The sequence below is a fragment of the Lepus europaeus genome, chromosome 12, assembly GCF_033115175.1.
Source record: "Lepus europaeus isolate LE1 chromosome 12, mLepTim1.pri, whole genome shotgun sequence".
NCBI classification, from domain to species: Eukaryota; Metazoa; Chordata; class Mammalia; order Lagomorpha; family Leporidae; genus Lepus; species Lepus europaeus.
In genome coordinates this window covers 3,650,514-3,672,249 of record NC_084838.1, presented here as the reverse complement: position 1 = coordinate 3,672,249, position 21,736 = coordinate 3,650,514, and the positions used below count along the sequence as shown (strand labels likewise).

General features: G+C 57.0%; 1 protein-coding gene across 4 annotated transcripts in view; it reads right to left on the bottom strand.

Annotated features, from left to right (window-relative positions):
* The window catches only part of RAPGEF1 (Rap guanine nucleotide exchange factor 1), a 142,588-nt gene extending 132,230 nt beyond the window's left edge, over nt 1-10,358 (bottom strand). For all 4 annotated transcript variants that reach the window (XM_062207333.1, XM_062207331.1, XM_062207330.1 and 1 more), the window contains exon 1: nt 10,273-10,358. In XM_062207333.1, the coding sequence (XP_062063317.1) occupies nt 10,273-10,333 (61 nt within the window). In that variant the 5' untranslated portion in view covers nt 10,334-10,358. The remainder of the gene's footprint in view (nt 1-10,272) is intronic.
* Between the last annotated feature and the right edge of the window lie 11,378 nt (nt 10,359-21,736).

The following is a 21,736-nucleotide window of genomic DNA, read 5'->3' as shown; positions in this document are numbered from 1 at the left end:
ACCCGTGTGGGAGATCCAGAAGAAGCTCCTGGCTCCTGACATCGGATCGGCTCAGCTCTGGCCATTGCAGCCATCTGGGGAGTGAACCAGTGGATGGAGAACCTTTCTGTCTCCTAACTCTGTCTTTGAAATTAAAAAAAAAAAAAAAAAGAACATTTTAGAATAGAAAAGGACCTTGGGTAAAAAGTAACGCTAGGGCCAGTGTTGTGGTTTAGTGGGCTAGGCTGCTGCCTCCAATGCCGGTGTTGCATATGGGTGCCAGTCCACATCCCGGCTGTCCCACTTCCAACCCAGCTCCCTGCTAATGCACCTGGGAGCAGCAGCAGATGGCCTAAGTGTCTGGGCCCCTGCATCCACATGGGAGACCGGAATGACGCTCCTGGCTTCCGCCTGGCCTGGCCCCAGTCGTCGTGGCCATTTTTGGGGGTGAATCAGCAGGTGGAAGATTTCTCCCTCTCTAATTTTGCCTTTCAAATAAATCTTAAAAAAAAAAAAAAAAAAAAAGCTGCTGGAATGGAGCACTTCTTCGGTGTTCTCTGCTAAAACGCTTCAGCCCCTCCACACCTGCAGCAGGTGTTGCGCCTACTCCCTGCATTTGACAGAGAAGGAACTGAGGTTCGGGAGGGAAACCGCCGCGCTCAGGGGGCTCCACGACTGGGACCCCCAAACACACCCGGGGACCCCAGGTCCGTGCTCGCGGTCGCTGCTTTGTTCTGAGGGCCCGGACCCAGGAGGCAGGCGCCTGACCCCAGCTCAGAATCCTGCCGCCTCTGCTGTGGGCGTGGGCGTGGGCGTGAAGCCAACTCCCCAGCAGCACCAGGACCGCTCACCCGCCCCCCGGCTGCCGCGGCAGGCTGCCTGGCACGCACGACACTCAGGGTGCGCGGGTGGGTGGGACTCTTCTAACTCCTAAAGACCACTTCCCGCTCCCGTGCATCCATGATGGGGTCACCAAGGCAGATGTTCCTTAGCAAATGTGCTTTCAGAGCCACTTCTGTGACTGAGAAACCACAGGCTGCCTCATCAACCTGCAGGCAGATGTGGGGCGGCTCTATCAGTCCCACGAGAGGCTGGAAAGCCCCAGGGGAACCCCAGGGAGGGGTGGTGTGTCAGCCCCTGGGGCGCGGGCAGCGGAGGAGGGGGAGAAGGGCACAGGCCGAGTTCCGGTCACTTCCCGTCTCCCGGCCCCCTTTCCCTCGGCTGGCAGATGAGCTCGGTCCCCGCCCGCCGTTTCTCTCCCCACAAGAACAGGATGAATTGCCCCGCCCCCGTAGCTGAAGGCAAAGCTTCCAGCACCGTGCCTGGCACCCAGGCGGCACTCAGAAAGAGCGAGCTGCCCTCTCCCGCCCCTGGGGAAGACGCAGTATAAACACTTGGTGAAGAACCACACCGATCAGCGAAGCTGAAGACAGCAGAACTCCTGTCCATCGGAGTGCTTTGGAAGCTACAAAGGATTGTCGGAGTTTGATTTTAGGATGAATGAAGCACCAGGCAACAGTCAGCGCCACTGAAAATCACTGCCGGTGAGGGCTCGGGGGTGATGACACCACTGGGGACACCGGCGTCTCACGTCAGCGTGCCTGGGTTTACGTCCTGGCTCCACTCCTGATTGATTCTAGCTTCCTGCTGCTGCACACCCTGGGAGGCAGCAGGCAACAACGGCTCAACGGTGACAGGCTTGGGTCCCTGTCACCCACATGGGAGACCTGGATTCAGTTCCTGGCTCCTGGCTTCAGCCTGGCCCAGCCCCGGCTCTGTGGGCGTCTGGGAGTGAACCAGTGGATAAAGGGGAACATGCACACGTGCTCTCGCTCTCTCTCTCTCTCTCTCTCTCATATATGATTTTGTTTTCAACCAACAAAGCTCTCAATAGGCCAAGTCTCCGACTCACAGAGAATCAGTGCCAGGGCTCTGAGGCGGGCTTGTCCACCATGCCGAGCTGTAACAGACACGGGAGATGAGGGAGTTTGCAGAAGGTCACCCATCGGGAAGCAATGCTTCCTGGTGTCCCCGCCACTCTCCCCTTCTGTGAGCTCAAGCAGGACAGCCAGGACTCCCTAGCATTATTGGGCAGCCTTGTCAGAGCAGCCGGCCCCGTGGCAGAGGGGTCCCTGGCAATGTGGAGGCTCCTTTTTACGCAAGTCACAACAGCACAGAGAATAAAGTCATCAGAACCAATGAAAATGAGGTCATGTGGCCTTCAGCCCTACCTCTACTCCGCCGTTAACTGCAGATCTCGGCTAGCCCGGATCTCAAAGAACGGCACTGTCTGCGGCACAAGAACAGCGAGGCGCCTTTCCCCTGCGCGAGGATTAAGCAAGACCACCCGTGTAAAATAGCCGGGCCTGAGCCTGGTACCGCACGTGGCCGGTGCCGACCGAATGCCAGCTCCTATTATTTTTATGTGTGATTGAAAGAAGGGTTGGAGTAGCCAAGTCCATGGCTCGCGCACAATCGACTGTCTAGTTACTCAGCCACTTGAAGGAGGGCAGACACCAGTGATTATCCACAACCAGCAAATAAATGCAACCAGTGTTCCCCACAAGGGGCTTGTCTGTCTGCTTGTCTGCGGTCAGCTTAGTGGCCATTCAGGGCCATCGCATGCCCCTGGACTTCAACTGTCCTCTCTCTCGTTCCACGTCCTCGCTCACTCTTCCCTCTCCCAAATATTACTAGTGTCACACTCCTGCTCCAGCTGGGATCCACAGCCATCAGGACCAATGGTGTAAATTTAAAACATGAAGCAAGCCGGCGCCGCGGCTCACTAGGCTAATCCTCCGCCTTGCAGCGCCGGCACACCGGGTTCTAGTCCCGGTCGGGGCGCTGGATTCTGTCCCGGTTGCCCCTCTTCCAGGCCAGCTCTCTGCTGTGACCTGGGAGTGCAGTGGAGGATGGCCCAAGTGCTTGGGCCCTGCACCCCATGGGAGACCAGGATAAGTACCTGGCTCCTGCCATCAGATCAGCGCGGTGCGCTGGCCGCAGCGCGCCGGCCACGGCGGCCATTGGAGGGTGAACCAACGGCAAAAGGAAGACCTTTCTCTCTGTCTCTCTCTCACTGTCCACTCTGCCTGTCAAAAAAAAAAAAAATTGAAGCAAATGCCCGAAATGAGCCCCGGGAGGCCCACACCCTGTGCTGTGCTCCACGGCTCCATTCCAGGCAGGGGCACGCGCTGTGGGGCAGCAGGTTAGATGGCCATTCGGGACGCCTGCACCCCGTACTCGGGTGTGCATCCAAGAATGCTAATGCATCCTGGGAGGTGGCGGATGATGGCGCTGTCAGGTGGGAGGCCCAGTTGGTGTTCTGTGCTCCTGGCTTCAGCCTGGCCCAGGCCTGGCTGTTGTAGGCATCTCTCTTTCTCTCTTTTTTTTTTTTGTTTTCAAAGAGAGAGCGCGTACTTCCATCGAGTGGTTCACACCCCAAATGGCCACAACAGCCAGGGCTGGGCCAGGCTGAAGCCAGGAGCTTCTTCAAGGTCTTCCATGTGGGTGCAGGGGTCCAGGAATCTGGGTCATCCTCCGTTGCTTTCCCAGGTACATCAGTAGGGAGGTGAACTGGGCGTGGAGCAGCTGGGACTGGAACCAGCACTCGCATGGGATGCCGGCATCACAGTTGGTGGCTTTACCTGGTATGCCTCAATGCTGGCCCCCTCTGCCAGGAAAATAAACACGACGGGGGAAGAAGCTGGGCAGAGTTTCTTGAGAAGAAAACTTAATTTACAGCAAAATGGCTGGGTGGTTCCCGCAGCAGTGAAAGGCTGAGCGCGACCACCCCCGAGGGACCACAGCGAGCAGGAGGTCCGAGCTGTTTCCAGTTAGGAACAGCGTTAGGAAGTGGTGGTCCAGACTACAGCTCAGCACTCTGCTCCAGAGAGTTGCTTGTGTCTTAACTCTCGGCCTGGAAGAAAACTGGGGTGAGAAAGATGAATGTGACTGTCAGATGCTGAATTGCTAACACAAGTCTCTGCACTGCAGCTCAGCTCGCCGAGGAGAAGGCAGCAAGAGAGGCATCCGTGCTCCTTGACAAAAACCAAAGGGGGGGCCGGCGCCGTGGCTTAACAGGCAAATCCTCCGCCTTGCGGCGCCAGCACACCGGGTTCTAGTCCCGGTTGGGGCGCCGGATTCTGTCCCGGTTGCCCCCCTTCCAGGCCAGCTCTCTGCTATGGCCCGGGAAGGCAGTGGAGAATGGCCCAAGTCCTTGGGCCCTGCACCCGCATGGGAGAGCAGGAGAAGCACCTGGCTCCTGGCTTTGGATCAGCGCGATGTGCTGTCCGCAGCAGCCATTGGAGGGTGAACCAACGGCAAAAAGGAAGACCTTTCTCTCTCTCTCTCTCACTATCCACTCTGCCTGTCCAAAAAAAAAAAAACAAAAAACAAAAAAAAAAAACAACAACAACAAAGGGGAGCCAGAGGAATGCCGACAGCCGACGTCCCGCAGCCCGAGAGACGGCACGGCACGCATGCACAACCGTCAGCGAACAGAAAGCTGCTGGTGCTGGGAAGGGCATAAGAACACCGAAAGTCAAGTGCAAAAAAATAAATAAAAAGGACAGGGACTCCTATTAGGGGGCTCATTATGGGTGCCGGGCTGGGCAGAGCTGGCATGCGCCTTGGTTTGTAAACGTGAGGCAAAATTACAACTGCTCCGCACAGAACAAGCACTGCCCAAGGCTGCTCTGTTCCTGTGCGAGCCACAGAACCGAGAGCGGACTACAGACGGGAGCTCGGCAATGTCTGCTGACGGAGGTGCGGGGTCAGGGCGCGTGGTGGCCCTGTCTCTCCCGGACCCGGGGATTTGCTCCGAGCTTCATCTTCGATTTTAGAGGACTACAAACAAACATGGATCACGGAACTCCCCTCTATCTGCACGCTCCTGAACAGAGCACTGGTCCCACCAATTCACCTACCTGGCCATTTAAAACCAGACAAAGCTACACAGAAAGAGACTCGGAATCAGAAGCCCAAGTTCCCTCTACAAGAACGCTGACTAAACTCATTTATCCTTAGTAAACACTGACTGAGTACCTACTGTGTGCCGGGCACGGTGATGGCAAGCCAGCAGCCCACTCCTGCATGCAGCATGGAGCTAATGGCCTACTTAAGACTTTGTTGATTGTGAACTAGCAGAAAAGAAACTGGGGTTTGGATTTTTCAGTGGGATAATCACTAGCCTCCTTTCCACGGAGTTTCCCATCTGCCCTGTGGGTGGTTTTACTATCTGCTGGGCTGTGAGGGCGCCCAGCACGTGTGTTGCATACTGCTCAGTGGAGGGTCCGAGGAGGAGCCCCAGGGAGGGCAGGACTCACAGGGCTTCCCCAGTAGCAGTTATCCAATGGTCTTCTTATGGGAAGAAAAATCTGTTGCTTAGAAAACAAGCAGCAAGCACGTGGGAAGGCCACCCCCTTCCTGACACTGATGGAGAAAATGAGACACCAACGAGGGAAAGAATTGCCCCAGGACACGGCATCAGGCCTCAGATAGTCCAAACAAGTGGCCAGAAGTAGGGTGACAAGCCTTCTGGATGACACATCCCTGAGTTCACCAACTGCGGCGTTTACTCACGCACTCGGAAGACAGCCTTCAGGGCGAGCCGGGTGACGAGCCAGGGGCACCTCTGCCAGCGGCAGGGCGGCCTCCCTGTGCGGGCACGGTGTTGCCAGTGTGTCATCTTATTATGGCAACAGGCAGCACACGCAGTCCACTCGCAGAGGGACCCTGCCAGCCCGGCATGCGAGGCGATCTGCAGTCCTGGCTAATTTGGGAAATGATTTTCCTGCAAGCTCATAGGTGAGTCATCTTTATAGGCCTCCTATCAGGTCTCCCGGCTACAAAGAATCTCATTCAAACTGCCTCGGCCAGCAGCTGCGCAGGAGACCAGGAAACACTGCGTTGCTGTGCGGGGTTGTTTTAAAGAAGAAGAAGGGGGAAAAACCAACCATTTAGGCCCACAGCAGTGCTGTGCGTCATCTGCTTGCAGTATTGAGAATGGTATCATGACAGAGTACACTGAGCATCATACGCAACCAACGGGACGCAGTGGGCCGCCTTCACGAGCCGGCAGACGTCCCCTCCCACGTCGGAAGAGAAATTCGGAAGCGTGAACCACAGTGAGACAGAAAGCGACCGGCTCTCCACCAACACACAGCTCCATGAAGGCAGAGAGGGGTCAGTTCCCCATTTCACTTCCCCAGGGCTGCGATCTTGCACAAGGGCCTCAGCGCCCCCAGGTGCAGAGCAGGGGTGCTCCACCCTGCCCTCGGCCTGTCCTGAGGAGGAAGTAGGTGAGGCAGCTGTGACTGTGACCTGGAAACCGTAGGAGACAGCAGAGGGGCTCCACACCTGTGACCTCCGGAGGACCAGCCCGAGGGGACCCACGAGTGTCAGAGGGGCAGGCAAGAGGCACGGGGGGGGGGGGGCGCATGGGGGGCGCAGGCCTTGCCACAAGCTGCACTGGCTGGCTGAGCACATTCTGACCACGCTTCCTCGCTGGGGCGGGTGGGGGAGGAAATGCTAAATCGGGATCAATCAAAGGGGCCCACGCTGTGGTGTAGCAGGTAAAGCCGCCGCCTGCAGTGCCAGCATCCCCTATGGGCGCTGGTTCCAGTCCCGGCTGCTCCACTTCCGATCCAGCTCTCTGCTGTGGCCTGGGAAAGCAGTGGAAGATGGCCCAAGTACCTGGGCCCCTGCACCTGTGTGGGAGACCAGGAAGAAGCTCCTGGCTCCTGGCTTCGGATTGGTGCAGCTCTGGCCGTTGCGGCCATTTGGGGAGTGAACCAGCAGATGGAAGATCTCTCTCTCTCTCTCTCTCTGCCTCTGCCTTTCAAATAAATAAATAAATCTTTTTAAAAAATTGATCAAAATACCCTCATGGCCAATCGAAAAAGAACTCTTGGGCCATAAAAATGTGCAGCCCCACCTGACAACATTTTTCAATCTAAGATACAAAATGGCAAGAAGTTCCTATGACCTCATTCCTCTCAATTCTGCAGGCCCCTCCACAGCCACGCTGAGCGCTCCCACGCTGCCCTGTGGGCAGGAGGTATTGCCAGCCAGTGAGCCCGCAGCCCCCCGAGGCTGCAGAGCCGGCCCCCTGGCCGCACGGTAAATGAGCTCACTTCTAGAAAGACTGTGGTGTGCAGGCGCACAGAGAGGAAAAAGACTTTAAAAAAAAAAAGTGTAATTTTTTTTTTCTCCTCTGTTTATCACCTTTCCCAGATAGAGGGTAAAACCCAGGAGGCAGGGACCTCCTCCAACATCTCCAAGCCTTAGAAGGAGTCTGATAAACCACTTGATGAAAGGGCAACTGAAACTCGGACAGGTGCAGGCGGCAAACTGGAAGCACCTTCTTCCCTCCAGCACAGAGCCCCTGCACGGCCGCCACCTCTGGCTGTGCCCAACAGCACAATTGCCTCACCTGCCTGCCGCAGAAGTCCACTGCCCCCAGCCCCACCTGCCACCTCCTCTGCCACCTCTCCGGACCCCCGGAGCTCTGGAGGGCACCCGACCAGACCAAGCAGGCGCCCCACCAGTGCTCGGAGACAGAACCGTGCCATGGGGCGAGGATGTAGGAGCCCAGAGCAGAAGCTAACAAACCCACGGAGCGGACGCAATGCAAACTCCAATACGCGCTGTCCCAGTGGCCATGGGAGTCGGTGACTGTGGCAGGCAGGGCAGTGCTGGCGGCACCCGCCGATTCACCTGTGCGGATCCAACACGATGGATGGACGGGGCCCAGCCTGCGCCTGCACTCCAGAAACGCCCAGGATCAGGCCGCCTCACTCTGCAGGAGGAAAAGCGAGGAAACCTCTGGCACGGCCAGCACCACAGCCGTGTGTCCCCCAAGGCGGCCTCTGGGTCCTCCATGTCCCTCCCGCGGGGATGTGAGTTCTTTCTGAACGAGCCCCTCCCCCACAGAGCACCCCAGCCCAGCTCACTCTTCTACCCCTACCTCCTCATTACCTCTGGGAGCCCGAACATGGCCACCAAAGCCCCCTCTACTCCAGCCCAACCCTCCTCCACCACGCCCACATCAACGGGCCACAACCGGTCCAGCAAGCGGCCCCTCTGCTGCCCACGACGTCTCGATCTGGGAGCCCAGGGGTGCCTGGGACAGCAGAGCCCCCTCCACAGCCAGGTACAGGTGAATGCCCACAAAAACCTGCCCAGGAGGCCACAGGCAGGGCCAAAGGTGGCGGTGGCAAAATGGACAAGGGCCTCAGGGCTCTGCGAGGGTGTGACGGAGCTGTCCCAGACACCCAGAAAAACCCCTGAGAAGTCAGGGCGCAGGTCCTTCTATTGTCAGACGAGAGACCATACACACACATGCACGCGACCCTTCAGCTGCTTCAAGTCATCCGAAAACCACAACACTCCAGCACCAACCGTTGGCTGTGTGCCGGCCGGCTGAGAGGTGTTGCTGGCACGCCAACAAACCTCCACTGGCCCAAACACTCCGCAGGTGATTCACCAAATACGTCTGTCTGGAAAACCCTGACGGGGGGCGGGGGGCAGGCACTGTGGCGCAGTGGGTAAAGCCGCTGCCCGCAACACCGGCATCCCATATGGGCACCAGTTCCCAGCTGCCCCACTTCCAATCCAGCTCCCCGCTAATGGCCTGGGAAAAGCAGCGGAAGACGGCTCAAGTGTTTGGCCAAATGCTGGCCACCCACGTGAGAGACCCATATGAAAGCTCCTGGCCCAGCCCCGGCCGCTGCGGCCATCTGGGGAGTGAACAAGCCGACGGAAGGTCTCACTGCCTGTCCCTCTCTCTGTAACTCTGACTTTCAAAATAGATAAATAAATCTAAAAAAAGGAAAAAGAAAACTCCAGCGGGAAATCTCATCAGAATACAGCATGGGTTGCGTCTACAGGCACCAGCAGACGCCACCAGGAAGGGGAGCCCTCGTCCCAGGGGTGTTCCGGTTCCCTCAGCAGGTGCACAGGGGCAGCAGTGAAGCCTTCCTGCTGGGGGCTGGCTGGCACTCCCGCTGTCCAGGCGCGATGCCAACTCCGGCCTTGCCAACCTCAGAACGCCCCTACCCAGCCTCTCCCCACCGACCTATCTTCCCACGGCCCAGCCCCAGCCCCAGCCCTTTTCCCTCTCACCTGCACCTCCACCCAGGATGTCCCCACCCCCTCTTCCGAGCAGAGCCGTCTTCACCTGTGCCCACCACGGCCCACTGCGGCGGCCCAGGTCCAGCCCCCACCCACTCCCAGACCACCTGCTAGGTTCTGCATCTACCGAAGCCCCCAGCAGAGGGCCTGCGTGGACGCACACCGGCCGCGGGGCAGGAGAATCTGCCGGGGAAGGCTCACCGCCGGGGGACCTGCGCTTACGGGACAGCGGGCCGGGTCCAGCCTGCTCTCCCGAGGGGCAGCGGCCCCGTCCAGCCTGCTCTCTGACTCTCGTGCTAGCTCAGTCTTTGCGAACAACCCGGCTCCGATTATTTGTGCCCGTGCGTCATCCAGGTCCCCCAGTCGTGTCGCAGACTCGAAGGAGCAAAGCCGCACAGAGGAGCCCGAGATATTTCTGGCGCAGCACGTGTGCAGGGAGGTGGCTCGTGGACCCCGCCAAGGCCCGGCGGCGGGGAAGAGGGCGCCCCAGAATCCGCGCCCTGCGCCGCGAGGAAGGCGCCCAGCTGCGGGGCCGGGGGCAGTGCCAGCCTGCTGCCCCCTCGCAGGGGGGGCTGCAGGAGCCCAATCAGCGCCCCCCCCCCCCCAAGCCTGTAAACCTGGGGCCATCTTCCCTCTTAGAAAGAACGGCGCTGGGTTCCACAAGCAATAGGGGCGCAGAGTCGGGATGCACAGCCGGCCACGGAGCCTCGTTAGAACAGCAGGGTGCAAAAGTTACCTGGCCTCCGCCCCGGGCACGGCTTCCGAGGTCGGTGCCCTGGGTCCCGGCCCCCGGCCCCCAGGGAGGCCCGGGCCGCCGAGGCACGGCGCGGATCGAGTCCCAGCACGGGCAAAACCCGGGACCTGGGCGCGCACAAAGAGCCGCGGTCTGCAGCCAGCCCCGCCGCGCAGGCCCGGCTCGCCGGGGCACAGCCGGCCGGGCAGCTCCCGGGGCGGCCGCCCGGCCCCCGGCCCCCGGGGGTCCCCGCGCGGCGTGGGGGCCGCGGCGCAGGCCCCGCCGCCCGCAGCGCCCGCTCGGCGCCCAGGCCCCGCGGCTCAGCACGGCCCTGGCCCTGCCCGCTCGGCCGCCCCGGCGCGCGGCGAGGCCTGGGCGGCGCGCGGCTCCCCGCGGGGCCTGGGCGCGCCTCCGCCGCGCCGCCTCACCTGCTTTCTCGATCCTGCCGGACATTTCCGGGCTGCGCCGGAGGCCGAGGCCGCCGCTCATCGGGCCCCGCCGGGCCGCCGCTCGCCTCGGCCCTGGCTCGCCGCGCCTCAGACCCGCGCCGGCATGGCGGGCTCCGCGCGGCCGCGGCCCGTGCGCTCGGCGACCGCGCTCCGGCCCGCCCGGGCCGCCGCCGCCGCCGCCGCCGCCGCCGCCGCCGCTCCGCCTCCTGCGCTCCCGCCGCCGCTCCCGGGCTAGCGAGCCGGCCGCCGCGCCGCCGCCGCCCGCCGGGCCTCGGCCGCGGCTGCAGCGCCCCCTGCCGGGAGCCCGCCGCGCCGCCGGCGGCACAGCGCCCCCTGCCGGCCCGGAGCCGCCCGGAGCCGAGACGCAGCGCCCCCTGCCGGCCAGGGTGTCCACGCCAGGGCGTGGGACCCCATGCTGCAGCCCCATCAGTGTCCAGACCAAGGCTTCAGGCTGACCCCACCCAGACCTCAGCGCTGGGAACCTGTCCTGAGCCTTCCATAAGCACCGCGACCCAGCCCAGAGTTTCCACCCCAAGGCATGGGACTGACACCCCCCCCCCCAATCCGGGACTCAGAGCCTTGCACTGCTCAGAGTCCCAGGAGCCCCCTCCCGGGAGCCACAGGGCTCCGTACTGGCCCAGGACACAGACCCAACCCCCACGTCCATCATGCAGGACTCAGCACCCTCTGTGAACCAAGCTGTCAGTGCCAAAGCCTGGAAAACTGACCCTAACCAGGCTCGACATCCTTTCCCGGCTGGCAACCTGCCCTGATGCCCCCTCCCCATGCACACCCAGGGACACAAACCCCGCTTCACTGGGTCGTCCACACCGAGGCCTGGGAGTGACCCCACGGCCCTTCTACCAGCCCAGGGATTTCACATCAGGGAGTGACCTCACCTGGGACTCAGAGTCCTGTGCTGGGCCAGACCCGTGCCAAGGGCCTGACCGTACTCCAGCCCGGGCATCCCCTGCAGCCTGGAGCCTCCATCCCAAGGCCTGAGCACAATCCCACAGGCACAGCCATGCCACCTGCCCTGCTGCACCCACCCCTCCGTGGGGACCCTGGGGCTCAGCTCTGGGCCTTTTCTAATGTGATAGTTAGTTCACTAATACTAAAGGATCAGCGGCCGGCACTGTGGCATGGTGGGTAGAGCTGCCACTTGCAACACCAGCACCCCATATGGGAGCTGGTTCGTGTCCTGGCTGCTCCACTTCTGATCCAGCTCTCTGCTATGGCCTAGGAAAGCAGTGGAAGATGGCCCAAGTCCTTGGGCCCCTGCACCTGCGTGGGAGACCCAGAAGAAGCTCCTGGCTCCTGGCTTCGGATCAGCCCAGCTCCAGCTGTTGTGACCATTTGGGGAGTGAACCAGCGGATGAAAGATCTCTCTCTCTCTCTCTCCTTCTCTCCCTCCTCTGTAACTCTTTTAAATAAATAAATATAACTTTTTAAAAAAGATTTTACTTATTTGAGAGGTAGAGTTACAGACAATGAGAGGGAGAGACAGAGAGAAAGGTCTCCTTCTGCTGGTTCATTCTCAAAATGGCTGTAATGGCTGGAGCTGCGCCGATCCTAAGCCAGGAGCTTCTTCCCGGTCTCCCACATGGGTGCAGGGGCCCAAGGACTTGGACCATCTTTTACTGCTTTCCCAGGCCACAGCAAAGAGCTGGACTGGAAGGGGAGCAGCTGGGACTCGAACCAGCACCCATATGGGATGCCGGCGCCACAGGCGGAGGATTAACCCACAGCGCTGGCCCCATAAATAAATATAACTTTAAAAAAAACCTCATTAAACCATCAAGAAGCGAGGGCAGGCATTTCAGCTAGGCTGCCATTTGGGACGCCTGCACCCCACGTAAGAGGGCTCAAGTCCCCGTTCCACTCCCAATCCCAGCTTCTTGCTAAGCTGCACCCTGGAAGGTGGCAGGCGATGCCTCCGGTTCTTAAGTCCTGGCCACCCATACGAGAGACCTGGATTGAGTTCCCCACGCTCTGCCCAGCCCTGGCTGTCGTGCGCATTTGGGGAGTAAACCAGCAGATAGAAGATCTCCCTGTCTTTCAAATAAATTAAATGAATACATTTACATAGAATGTTTTTAAAAGATTTATTTTATGTATTTGAAAGGCAAAGTGACAGAGAAGTCGATCTTCCATCTGCTGGTTCACTCCCCAAATGGCTGCAACAGCCAGGGCTGGGCCAGGCTGAAGCCCGGAGCCAGGAGCTCCTAACTGTTGTACCATCATCTGCTGCTTTCCCGGACACATGAATAGGGAGCTGGCTTGGAAGCAGAGCAGACAAGATTCGAACCAGTCATCTGGTATGTGCGATGCAGGTGGCAGATTTTTTTTTATTTTTTTTTTTTTTTAGGATTTATTTATTTACCATCTGCTGGTTCACTCCCCAAATGGCCACAATAGCTGGAGCTGCACTGATCCGAAGCCAGGAGCCAGGAGCTCCTTCTGGATCTCCTACATGGATGCAGGGGACCAAGCACTTGGGCCATCTTCCACTGTTTTCCCAGGCCATTAGCAGGGAGCTGGATTGGAAGTGGAGCAGCCGGGACTTGAACTGGTGCCCACTTGGGATGCCGGCACCGCAAGCAGGGGCTTAACCCCTCAGAAGCAGTCATGTTTCCAGAACTGTCGCTTTGCCAGTTCCAGCTCCCTAGGGGTCAAAGGCAAAGCCAGAGCTGGACTAATTCATTTCTGTCTTCGAGCTGACGAATGGCTGCACAACCACATCACCAGACAAAGCTGACTCCTGCCCCACGCCCCACCTCTCCACACTCCCAGTGCCGCCCCCAACCCTGCCAGGCTTCGAGGCTGAGACAGGCCAGTACTCCAAGACCAAAACCACAGGTGCAAGGCAGAAAACTGGACCGAACGAACCCAATACGTGTGATAAGTCCTGACCTGTCCCGTGACGAGGGCTGTGCAAACAACAAAGCACTCTGCCAGCGGACGTTATTGCAAGTCGGGATCCTGGAGCTTAGTCAACGCAGGTCACTCATCCAAGGTGTGTGCGGCCGTAGCCAAGCACTCACAGGGCAAGGAAGCAAGCCAGTGCCGCAGCCTCGCTCCTCCCGCCGTGGAGCCCGCCCACACTGCTCCTGCCAGCTAGAACCTTCGCCCCCCTCCACTCCGCCTCCTGCATCTCGATGGCACTGTCGCTTTTACAGGGACTCCTTCCCCGATGACCCCAACAGGGCCCGCTCCCTGTACTGCCCGGGACACATGGTTTCACTGCGGAAAACCCAGCTCTGCTTTGCTAGAGCAAAAAAAGAGACTTCTAAGGCTTGTGACCGGCAACCCAGCCGTGTCCAAACACAGCTAACAGGGGTCGCTTCTCTGTGTTGGCTCTGCGCTCCATGCAGCGCCCCCGTACACCGTGGCAAGGGGCAAAGCTGGGCGTCAGCAGTCCCAGGCCTGCCCCCTACCGGCTGGGCAACCCCAACAGACGACCAAGGTCTCTCTCCCCCACGATCCCCAAAACAGCCCCTTGGCGGACTCTCATCACCCCGTAGGAGTCTCGTGCTTATCCCCACGCCGATGACTGCAGGCCAGGAGGTGGAGTACGTCGAATGGCCAGGCGTTGGGATTGTGCCTGTTGCAAGGAGTGGAGGCCACAGAACCAGCAGTGGGGCAGTGAAAGGGTGGTTGCACAGCGCAATCGAAGGGCAGGAGGCGCTGAGGGGGAAACTGACAGAGGCCCATGTCGCAGCTGCACAGGGACAGCCTTGCCGTGTCCTACACCTCCCTGTCCTGGCGCTCACCTCCCTGCAGGTGGTTACCTCCTGTCTGTGTACTGTCTGTCCCCTCAGGGCACTGGGAGCTCCATGGAGCTGTCTCATTTGTACCCACGGAATTTTAATTTATGGATGTGATTGAGTGACGTCACAGAGAGGCCATCGCCATTGACGGAGAAGACTCATTGCGTGTACTTCCCGAGAGCAGGGAGCCTGCTGCGCCGTGTAGGGCCGCAGGGTGAGCACCAGGTTTGGGTGAGCCTTTCCCGACTTTGGGCTTCCCCTGGGAGAGGAAAGGCAGGGGAGTCCGGGGAAGTCTCCCTTTGCCTGGGCCCTGCGTGGTGTGGACTGGGGACTAGGTGAATCAGCCAGGCCTGGAAGGCATCATCTTTCCCAGCCTCACAATCAAATTTTTTTTTTAGATTTATTTTATTTATTTGAAAGACAGAGTTACAGAGAGAGGTAGAGACAGAAAGAAAGGTCTTCCATCTGCTGGTTCACTCCCCAGATGGCTGCAACAGCCGGAGCTGTGCCAACCAGGAGCCAGGAGCCAGAAGCTTCTTCCGGGTCTCCCATGCAGGTGCAGGGGTCCAAGGACTTGGGCCATCTTCCGCTGCTTTCCCAGGCCACAGCAGAGAGCTGGATCGGAAGTGGAGCAGCTGGGACTTGAACTGGCGCCCATATGGGATGCCGGCACTGCAGGCCGGGGCTTTACCCACTACACCACAGCTTCGGCCCCATGATCAATTCTTAGATGACAAAACATTTTAAGACACAGGAAAGGAAATGCATCCTTGATCCAAGCGGCCAGGTCTGGCTCGCACACTGCAGCAGCGTCCAGTCCAGCCTCAGGATGGACTCGTGCTAACACCCGCAGGAACGTGCCAACATCCCAGGAACGATGAAGCAGGTGACCCATCCGGCAGCTTGCCAGACTTCACAGTGGAAGAAACAGGTGGCCGGGAGCCTGCTCACAGAGCCGAGTTTAGAAGGCTTTTTCCCCAGCAGAACGCTGCTTGTTGGTATTTGCCGACAACACTCAGCCATTTGGGCAACAGGAATTCAGAGAGACCAGGAGGAAAAACAGCCAGCCTGGGTTCACCCCAGCTCAGGTTGTTGGGGGTCAGTTCGCTTGAACCTGTCTGACTCCCAGACAATGCCGTCAGTTCCCTGGGGACTCTGTGTGTTGATGGCTTCATTGCGTGTTCACGCAGCTCAGAGGTGGAGGTGGACCTGTCGCAAGCAGCAGTCAGGGTGGTGAGCTCTGCCTTTGGCTGTCCCCACTGGAGGGTGGGTCTCGATCGGGGAGCCTTTGGTCACGTTTTTGAGACCGCAACTCAATAATGATGGCAGGAAGAAGCCATTGAAAAGCACACCATGCTAGAACCACTGGGCCACAAGCTCTTTAGCCCAAGTGTCTCTATGCACTGCCTCTGAGAGCCACAGGTGAACAAGACCGGCTTCCTGGTCTCCAGGAGCATTGAGGGGGTTGGGGCGAGAAAGCTCCAGTCTCCCCCTCCCCCCGGAACTCCAGGCAACCGGCAGTGATGGACATTCCAGGGGAGGGGCCCACCATGCTGTCTGGGTGTGCAGATGGTCCTCTCAACCTGGAGCAACAGGAAGTCCAAACAGAGGAGGCTGTGTCTCAGCGACTGCCGATGAAACTGGCGAGTTCAAGTCCGCAGCGAGGTTTTGTTCCCACAAGCCGTGCCCCAGACCTGCAAACAGCTGACTGCCCATCTGGTGGCAGCGCTCGGGAAAGTGGGGAGATGGCCCCAGACCTCCTCCCAAAGCCTTGGGGCATCGGGCCACCACCTAACTGGGGGGCAGCAGGTCAGTCACCTGGCCTCTCTCCTGGGATGAAGCAGACACATTTCCTTCCCTGAGAACCCGCTCTGCACTCTGGCTGGAGTCTTTATGGATTTGGGTGTGTGCCTTCCCCTTCTCTCTCTGCCCTGGTGCAGGGCTTCCTGGGCGTGGAATTCCTAAAATTCCTCCCAGAGTTTCCTAATAGCCTCCTTGGAGCACTGCAGAGGAGGCGCCCCTCGCCCCCAGGGAGAAGGCTGGTACTCACCCAACCAGGTTATGGAACTAGGGCAAGACTTTTCGTATGTAAATGCCGATTAAGCAACACGCTCGGTGTTGGGGTTGTTGGAACTCAAAGAAGTGAAGAAAATAATTCCATTTACAGCAGCACTAAAAAGAACAAAGGACACAGGACTAACATTAGCCACTGGAAACCACAAAATCTTTTCAAAGGTAACTGAGAAAGACAGGACTAAACGGAAAATCTTCCCACGATGGGAGATTTAACATTGTTACGAAGTCAGTGCTACCCACCTTGATCTTCAGACTCAGTGCAATCGCTATCAAAATCCAGTGATGTTCTTTGTAGAAGCAGAAAAAAAAAAAGCCGTCAAAAATTTCTGTGTAGAGATTGGCGTTGTGTCGTAGCATGTCAAACCACCACCTGCAATGCCAGCATCCCATATGAGTGCCAGTTTGAATCCTGGCTGCTCCACTTCCAAACCATCTCCCTGCTAACACACCTGGGAAAGCAGCAGGCAGTTGCCCGAGTACTTTGGCCCCTGCAACCCACGTGGGAGACCCAGAGGAAGCTCCTGGCTCCTGGCGTCAGCCTGGCCCAGTCCTGGGCCATTTGGGGAGTGAACCAGAGGATGGATCTCTCTCTCTCTCCCTCTCTCTGTAACTCTGCCTTTCAAATAAATAAATAATTCTTTTAGAAAAAAAAATATATGTCACTTTAAAAAAGACCGTCTCTTCAACCAATGGTGCTGAGATAACTGGATACTCATGGCAAAACACAGAAGCTGGACCCTGACCTAACACACAAAAATTTACTCCCAGTGGAGCTATGTCCTAAACCTCCCGCTCTTAGGAGAAAACACGTGGCCAAAGCTTCCTGGACTTGGATTTGGCCATGATTTCTTGGGCATGACACCAAAGGCCCAGGCAGCAAAAGAAAAAAAATAAACAAACTGGACCTTATGCAAATTTTACAGCTTTGGTGCAATAAGAAACACTGCTAGCAGATTAAGAAATCGAGTCACAGAAAAGAAGAAAATATTTTCGAGTCAAGTATCTGATAAGGAATTAATATCCAGAATATAGAGACAACTCCTAAAACTCCAAAGGACAAAAACAAAAACAGAAACAAAAATATCGCAAGTGAAAGAGGCCAAAGACCTGAGCAGACATTTCTCTGAGGAAGATACACGAATGGCCGACAAGCACATGCATGAAAAGACGCTTCACATCACAGAATCAGCATTTGGCACAGGGGTTAAATTACCACGTGGGATGCCCACTCCCACGCTGGAGTCCCTGGGTCTGAGTCTCCAGCTTCCTGCAAAGGTGCACCTGAGAGGCAGCAAGCGATGGCTCAAGTGGTGGCTCAAGTGGTGGGGTCCCTGTCAGCCACGTGGGAGACCCAGATGGAGTTCCAGGCTCCTGGCTTTGGCCGGAGTTGTTGCTGCCAATTGGGGAGTGAACCAGTGGATGGAAGGAAGATCTCTCTCTCTCTCTCCCCCAACCCGTCAAATAAAATAAAGAAAAAACAAGTTGGTTAACATCCCTAATTATTAGCTAATACAAATCAAAGCTAAATGAGTTCCCACTTTATACCCTTGGGTGACTGTTACTAACAAGACCCCAGTGGTTGACAAGCAGGCACAGCTGGGGCCGGTGCCGTGGCTCACTTGGCTAATCCTCCACCTGCGGCACCAGCATCCCATATGGCCACCAGGTTCTAGTCCCGGTTGCTCCTCTTCCAGTCCAGCTCTCTGCTGTGGCCTGGGAAGGCAGTGGAGGATGGCCCAAGTGCTTGGGCACCTGCATCCACGTTGGAGACCAGGAAGAAGCTCCTGGCTCCTGGCTTCTGATCAGCGTAGTTCTGGCCATAGCGGCCATTTGGGGGGTGAACCAATGGCAGGAAGACCTTTCTCTCTGTCTCTCTCTCTCTCTCTCTCAATGTCTAACACTATCTGTCAAATTAAAAAAAAAAAAACAAAACACAAGCATGCACAGAAATCAGAACTCTTGTACCCTCTTGGTGCAGCCCCTGCACAAAACAAGATGGTGATTCCTTAAAAACTAATAATGTATTTTAAGAAAATTAAGACCGGAGGCCGGCGCCGCAGCTCAATAGGCTAATCCTCCACCTTGCTGCGCCGGCACACGGGGTTCTAGTCCCGGTTGGGGCACCGATCCTGTCCCGGTTGCCCCTCTTCCAGGCCAGCTCTCTGCTGTGGCCCGGGAGTGCAGTGGAGGATGGCCCAAGTACTTGGGCCCTGCACCCCATGGGAGACCAGGAGAAGCACCTGGCTCCTGCCATCGGATCAGCACGGTGCGCCGGCAGCAGCGTGCCTACGGCAGCAGCGTGCCTACGGCAGCGGCCGTTGGAGGGTGAACCAATGGCAAAGGAAGACCTTTCTCTCTATCTCTCTCTCTCACTGTCCACTCTGCCTGTCAAAAAATAAAAAAAAAAAGAAAAAGAAAATTAAGACTGGAATGGCTATATGATCCAGCAATTCCACTTCTGAATATATACTCAAAAGGACTGAACGCAAAACCTCAAAGAGCGATGGGTACAGAGCAGTGTTATTCATAACATCTAAAACACAGAAACCACCCAAGTGTCCACCAATAGGTAAAGACAACCAAAATGTGGTATAGATGGTGTGGGCAGTGGAGGGGGGGTATTTCAAAAAGTGTGCAAAATGCAGATCATAAAAAAAAATGATGCATGGGTTTCAAAATTTTTGCACCAAATTTACCTCTTAATTCCATTGTCTACAAATTTTCTTTTTAAAAAGATTTATTTATTTGTTTCTTTGTTTGAAAGGCAGAGTAACCGAGAGAGACAGAGACAGGGAGACAAAGAAATCTTCCATCCGCTGGTTCACTCCCCAGATGGCTGCAACAGCCAGGTCTGAGCCAGGTCCAAGCACATAAGCCAAGAACTTCATCTTGGTCTCCTATATGGACAGCGGGGCCCCATGCACTTGGGCCATCTTCCGCTGCCTTCCCAGGCACATCAGCAGGGAGCTGGGTCAGAAATGGAACGGCTGGAACGTTGACCCCATGTTCCTATTATGGGATACTGGTGTTGTCACATGCCACACTCCCAGCCCCAAATTGTCTAGAGCCATCTCTACATGTAATAGAACATGATTCAGCCTTTAAAAAAACTGAAGGAAATTCTGACACCTGCTACAACACGAAGGGACCTGGAGGAGTCTGTGCTGAGTGAATGACAAAGCCAGCGGTGAGGGACAGTGCGCAGGGCCCCCCGTAGGGGAGGGCTTTGGGGGAGTCGGAGTCATGGACAGAAAGCAGAAGGTTGGGCCCAGGGGCTGGCCACGCAGAACCGGGGCAGAGCTGTGGGGAGCATGGCGGATGCAGCTGGTGGCACTGTACTGCCCCCTGAGCGGTAGTTGAGACGGTAAATTTTATTGTCACCTGTATTTCACCACCAAAGAAAGAGAAAGAAATGGGAGTGCATGGGGAATGGGTTTACTGGGTCCACAGCTGAAGCCTGCCAGTGTGAGAGGCCTGGGCGCTCACTTCCTCAAACAAGCCCACGAACCCTGCAGAGGGCTTGAAACCGGGTCAGCTGCCCTTAGCAAAAGGCACAGGCGCCCTGGCCGTGCCTCTCTTCTGCCCCCTAGTGAGCAGCCAGCACGCTGGGCCCTTTCACAAACCTGTGAGTTGTTGGATCTTAAAGAAAATGGGTGCTCGGCGCTTAAAGAATAAAACACGACCAACAAAGAAAGTGAGCAAGTCCCACTCTGTCTCACGACAATGCGCAGCTTTATGCACGCCCTTCCAGATCGCCCCTGCCACAGGCGTCCCCTTGCACACACCGGTGGTGTTTTATGTTAATGTCAGCGGGCAGGAGGCTGGCCGAGGGCTCCCCCAAGCCCTTCCCCCAGCCTGCCCTCGCCACCGCCTACGCTGGGTGCTCCACTCTGGACAAAGGGATGTGAGAGAAATGATGCCCAGCCCAGGAGAGAGTCCAGCACTCACTCTTCTGCTCTCCTCTCCTGCTTCAGTGTTGGGTTGAGGATGGAAGGCGGCTGGTCCCTGAGAGGTGGGCTGGAGCAGGCCACACCCCCTGCCCGTGGATTGGCGTGAGGCTGGGCCGTCAGTGTGAAATGCATTTGATACAGTAATTCCCCTATCCAGTCTAATGTGCTCCACACACGCACACACACACATACACACACGGAGAGAGAGAGAGAGAGAGAGAGAGAGAGAGAGAGAGAACCTTTTCATAACAATGTGAGTACATAGACATCTACTGGATTTTTTTTATGGTTGTAAAGTCTCCCAGTGTATGGATATGCTAAAATGCATTTAAGCACTTTTTGGTGGGCGCATAGGTTATATGTAATGTTTGTTTATAAACAAAAATGGGACCAGCTGGGAAAGCAGCAGAAGATGGCCCAAGTCCTTGGGCCCCTGCACCCACGTGGGAGACCCGGAAGAAGCTCCTGGCTCCTGGTTTCAGATCGGTGCAGCTCCAGCCATTGGGAGTGAACCAGTGGATGTAAGACCCTCCCACCTCCCTCAGCCTCTCTGTAACTCTGCCTTTCAAATAAATAAATAAATCTTTAAAAAGTGCGGCCAGTACTGAGGTATAGCAGGTTAAGCCTCTGCCTGCAGCACTGGCATCCCATATAGATACTGGTTCAAGTCCCAGCTGCTCTACTTCCCATCCAGCTCCCTACCAATGCACCTAGGAAAGCAGTGGAAAGTGGTGCAAGTCCTTAGGCCCCTGCTACCCATGTGGGAGACCCACATGAGACTCCTGGCTTCTGGCTCTGTCTGACTAAGCTCCAGCCGTTGTGCCCATGTGTGGAATGAACTAATAGATGGAAGATGGCTCTCTCTCTGCCACTACCTCTGCCTCTCTCTCTCTCTCTGTAACTCTGCCTTTCAAATAAATGAGACTTTTAAAAAATAAAAATAAATAAAAGTGCAGTGAGCATTTGGGTCAATGTACACTTACTGTACGATGTTCCCTTGCTGTAGTATTTCTGTTGGGCAGACTATTTTTGTACAATTGTTTCAGATAAGGACACACAAAGGAATACAGTAACCTAGGCGGTGGAGAAAGATCTGTAACAGTTCTGCTTGGTTATTCATGCGCTGGGTAAGGTAACAGAGTTTAGTGTTTAAGGCCCTTGGAGAAGGAATCAGGTTCAAGTCCTGGCCCAGGTCCTTGCTCGCACACTTAGCCCTCAGCCCAGTGAGTGCCTCCACAGACTCATCTGTGAGTCAGCATCTGCCTCCTGCCGGTGTTCTGTCTGCACAATGAGGATGCTGACACGGGGCTGTGAGCCTCGTGCGTCGATCAGAGTGACCTGGGCTCAATACAACGATGTCCATAATCACTCTGCATAGTGCACGGCACACAGCGAGTCCTCAATCTTTAAAAAGCACTGGCAGGAGAGCAGTGTGGTCCAAGGGGTAAGTCGCTTGCCACACCAGCATCCAGTGGGAGCACTGGTTTGAGTTCCAGCTGTTTTGCTTCCAGGCCAGCTCCCTGCTAACGTGCCTGGGAAGACAGCAGAGGATGACCCAAGTGCTTGGATCCCTGCCTCCTATGTGGGAAACCGGATGGAGCTGCTGGCTCCTGGCTGAGCTTGACCCAGACCTGGTTGTTGTGGCCA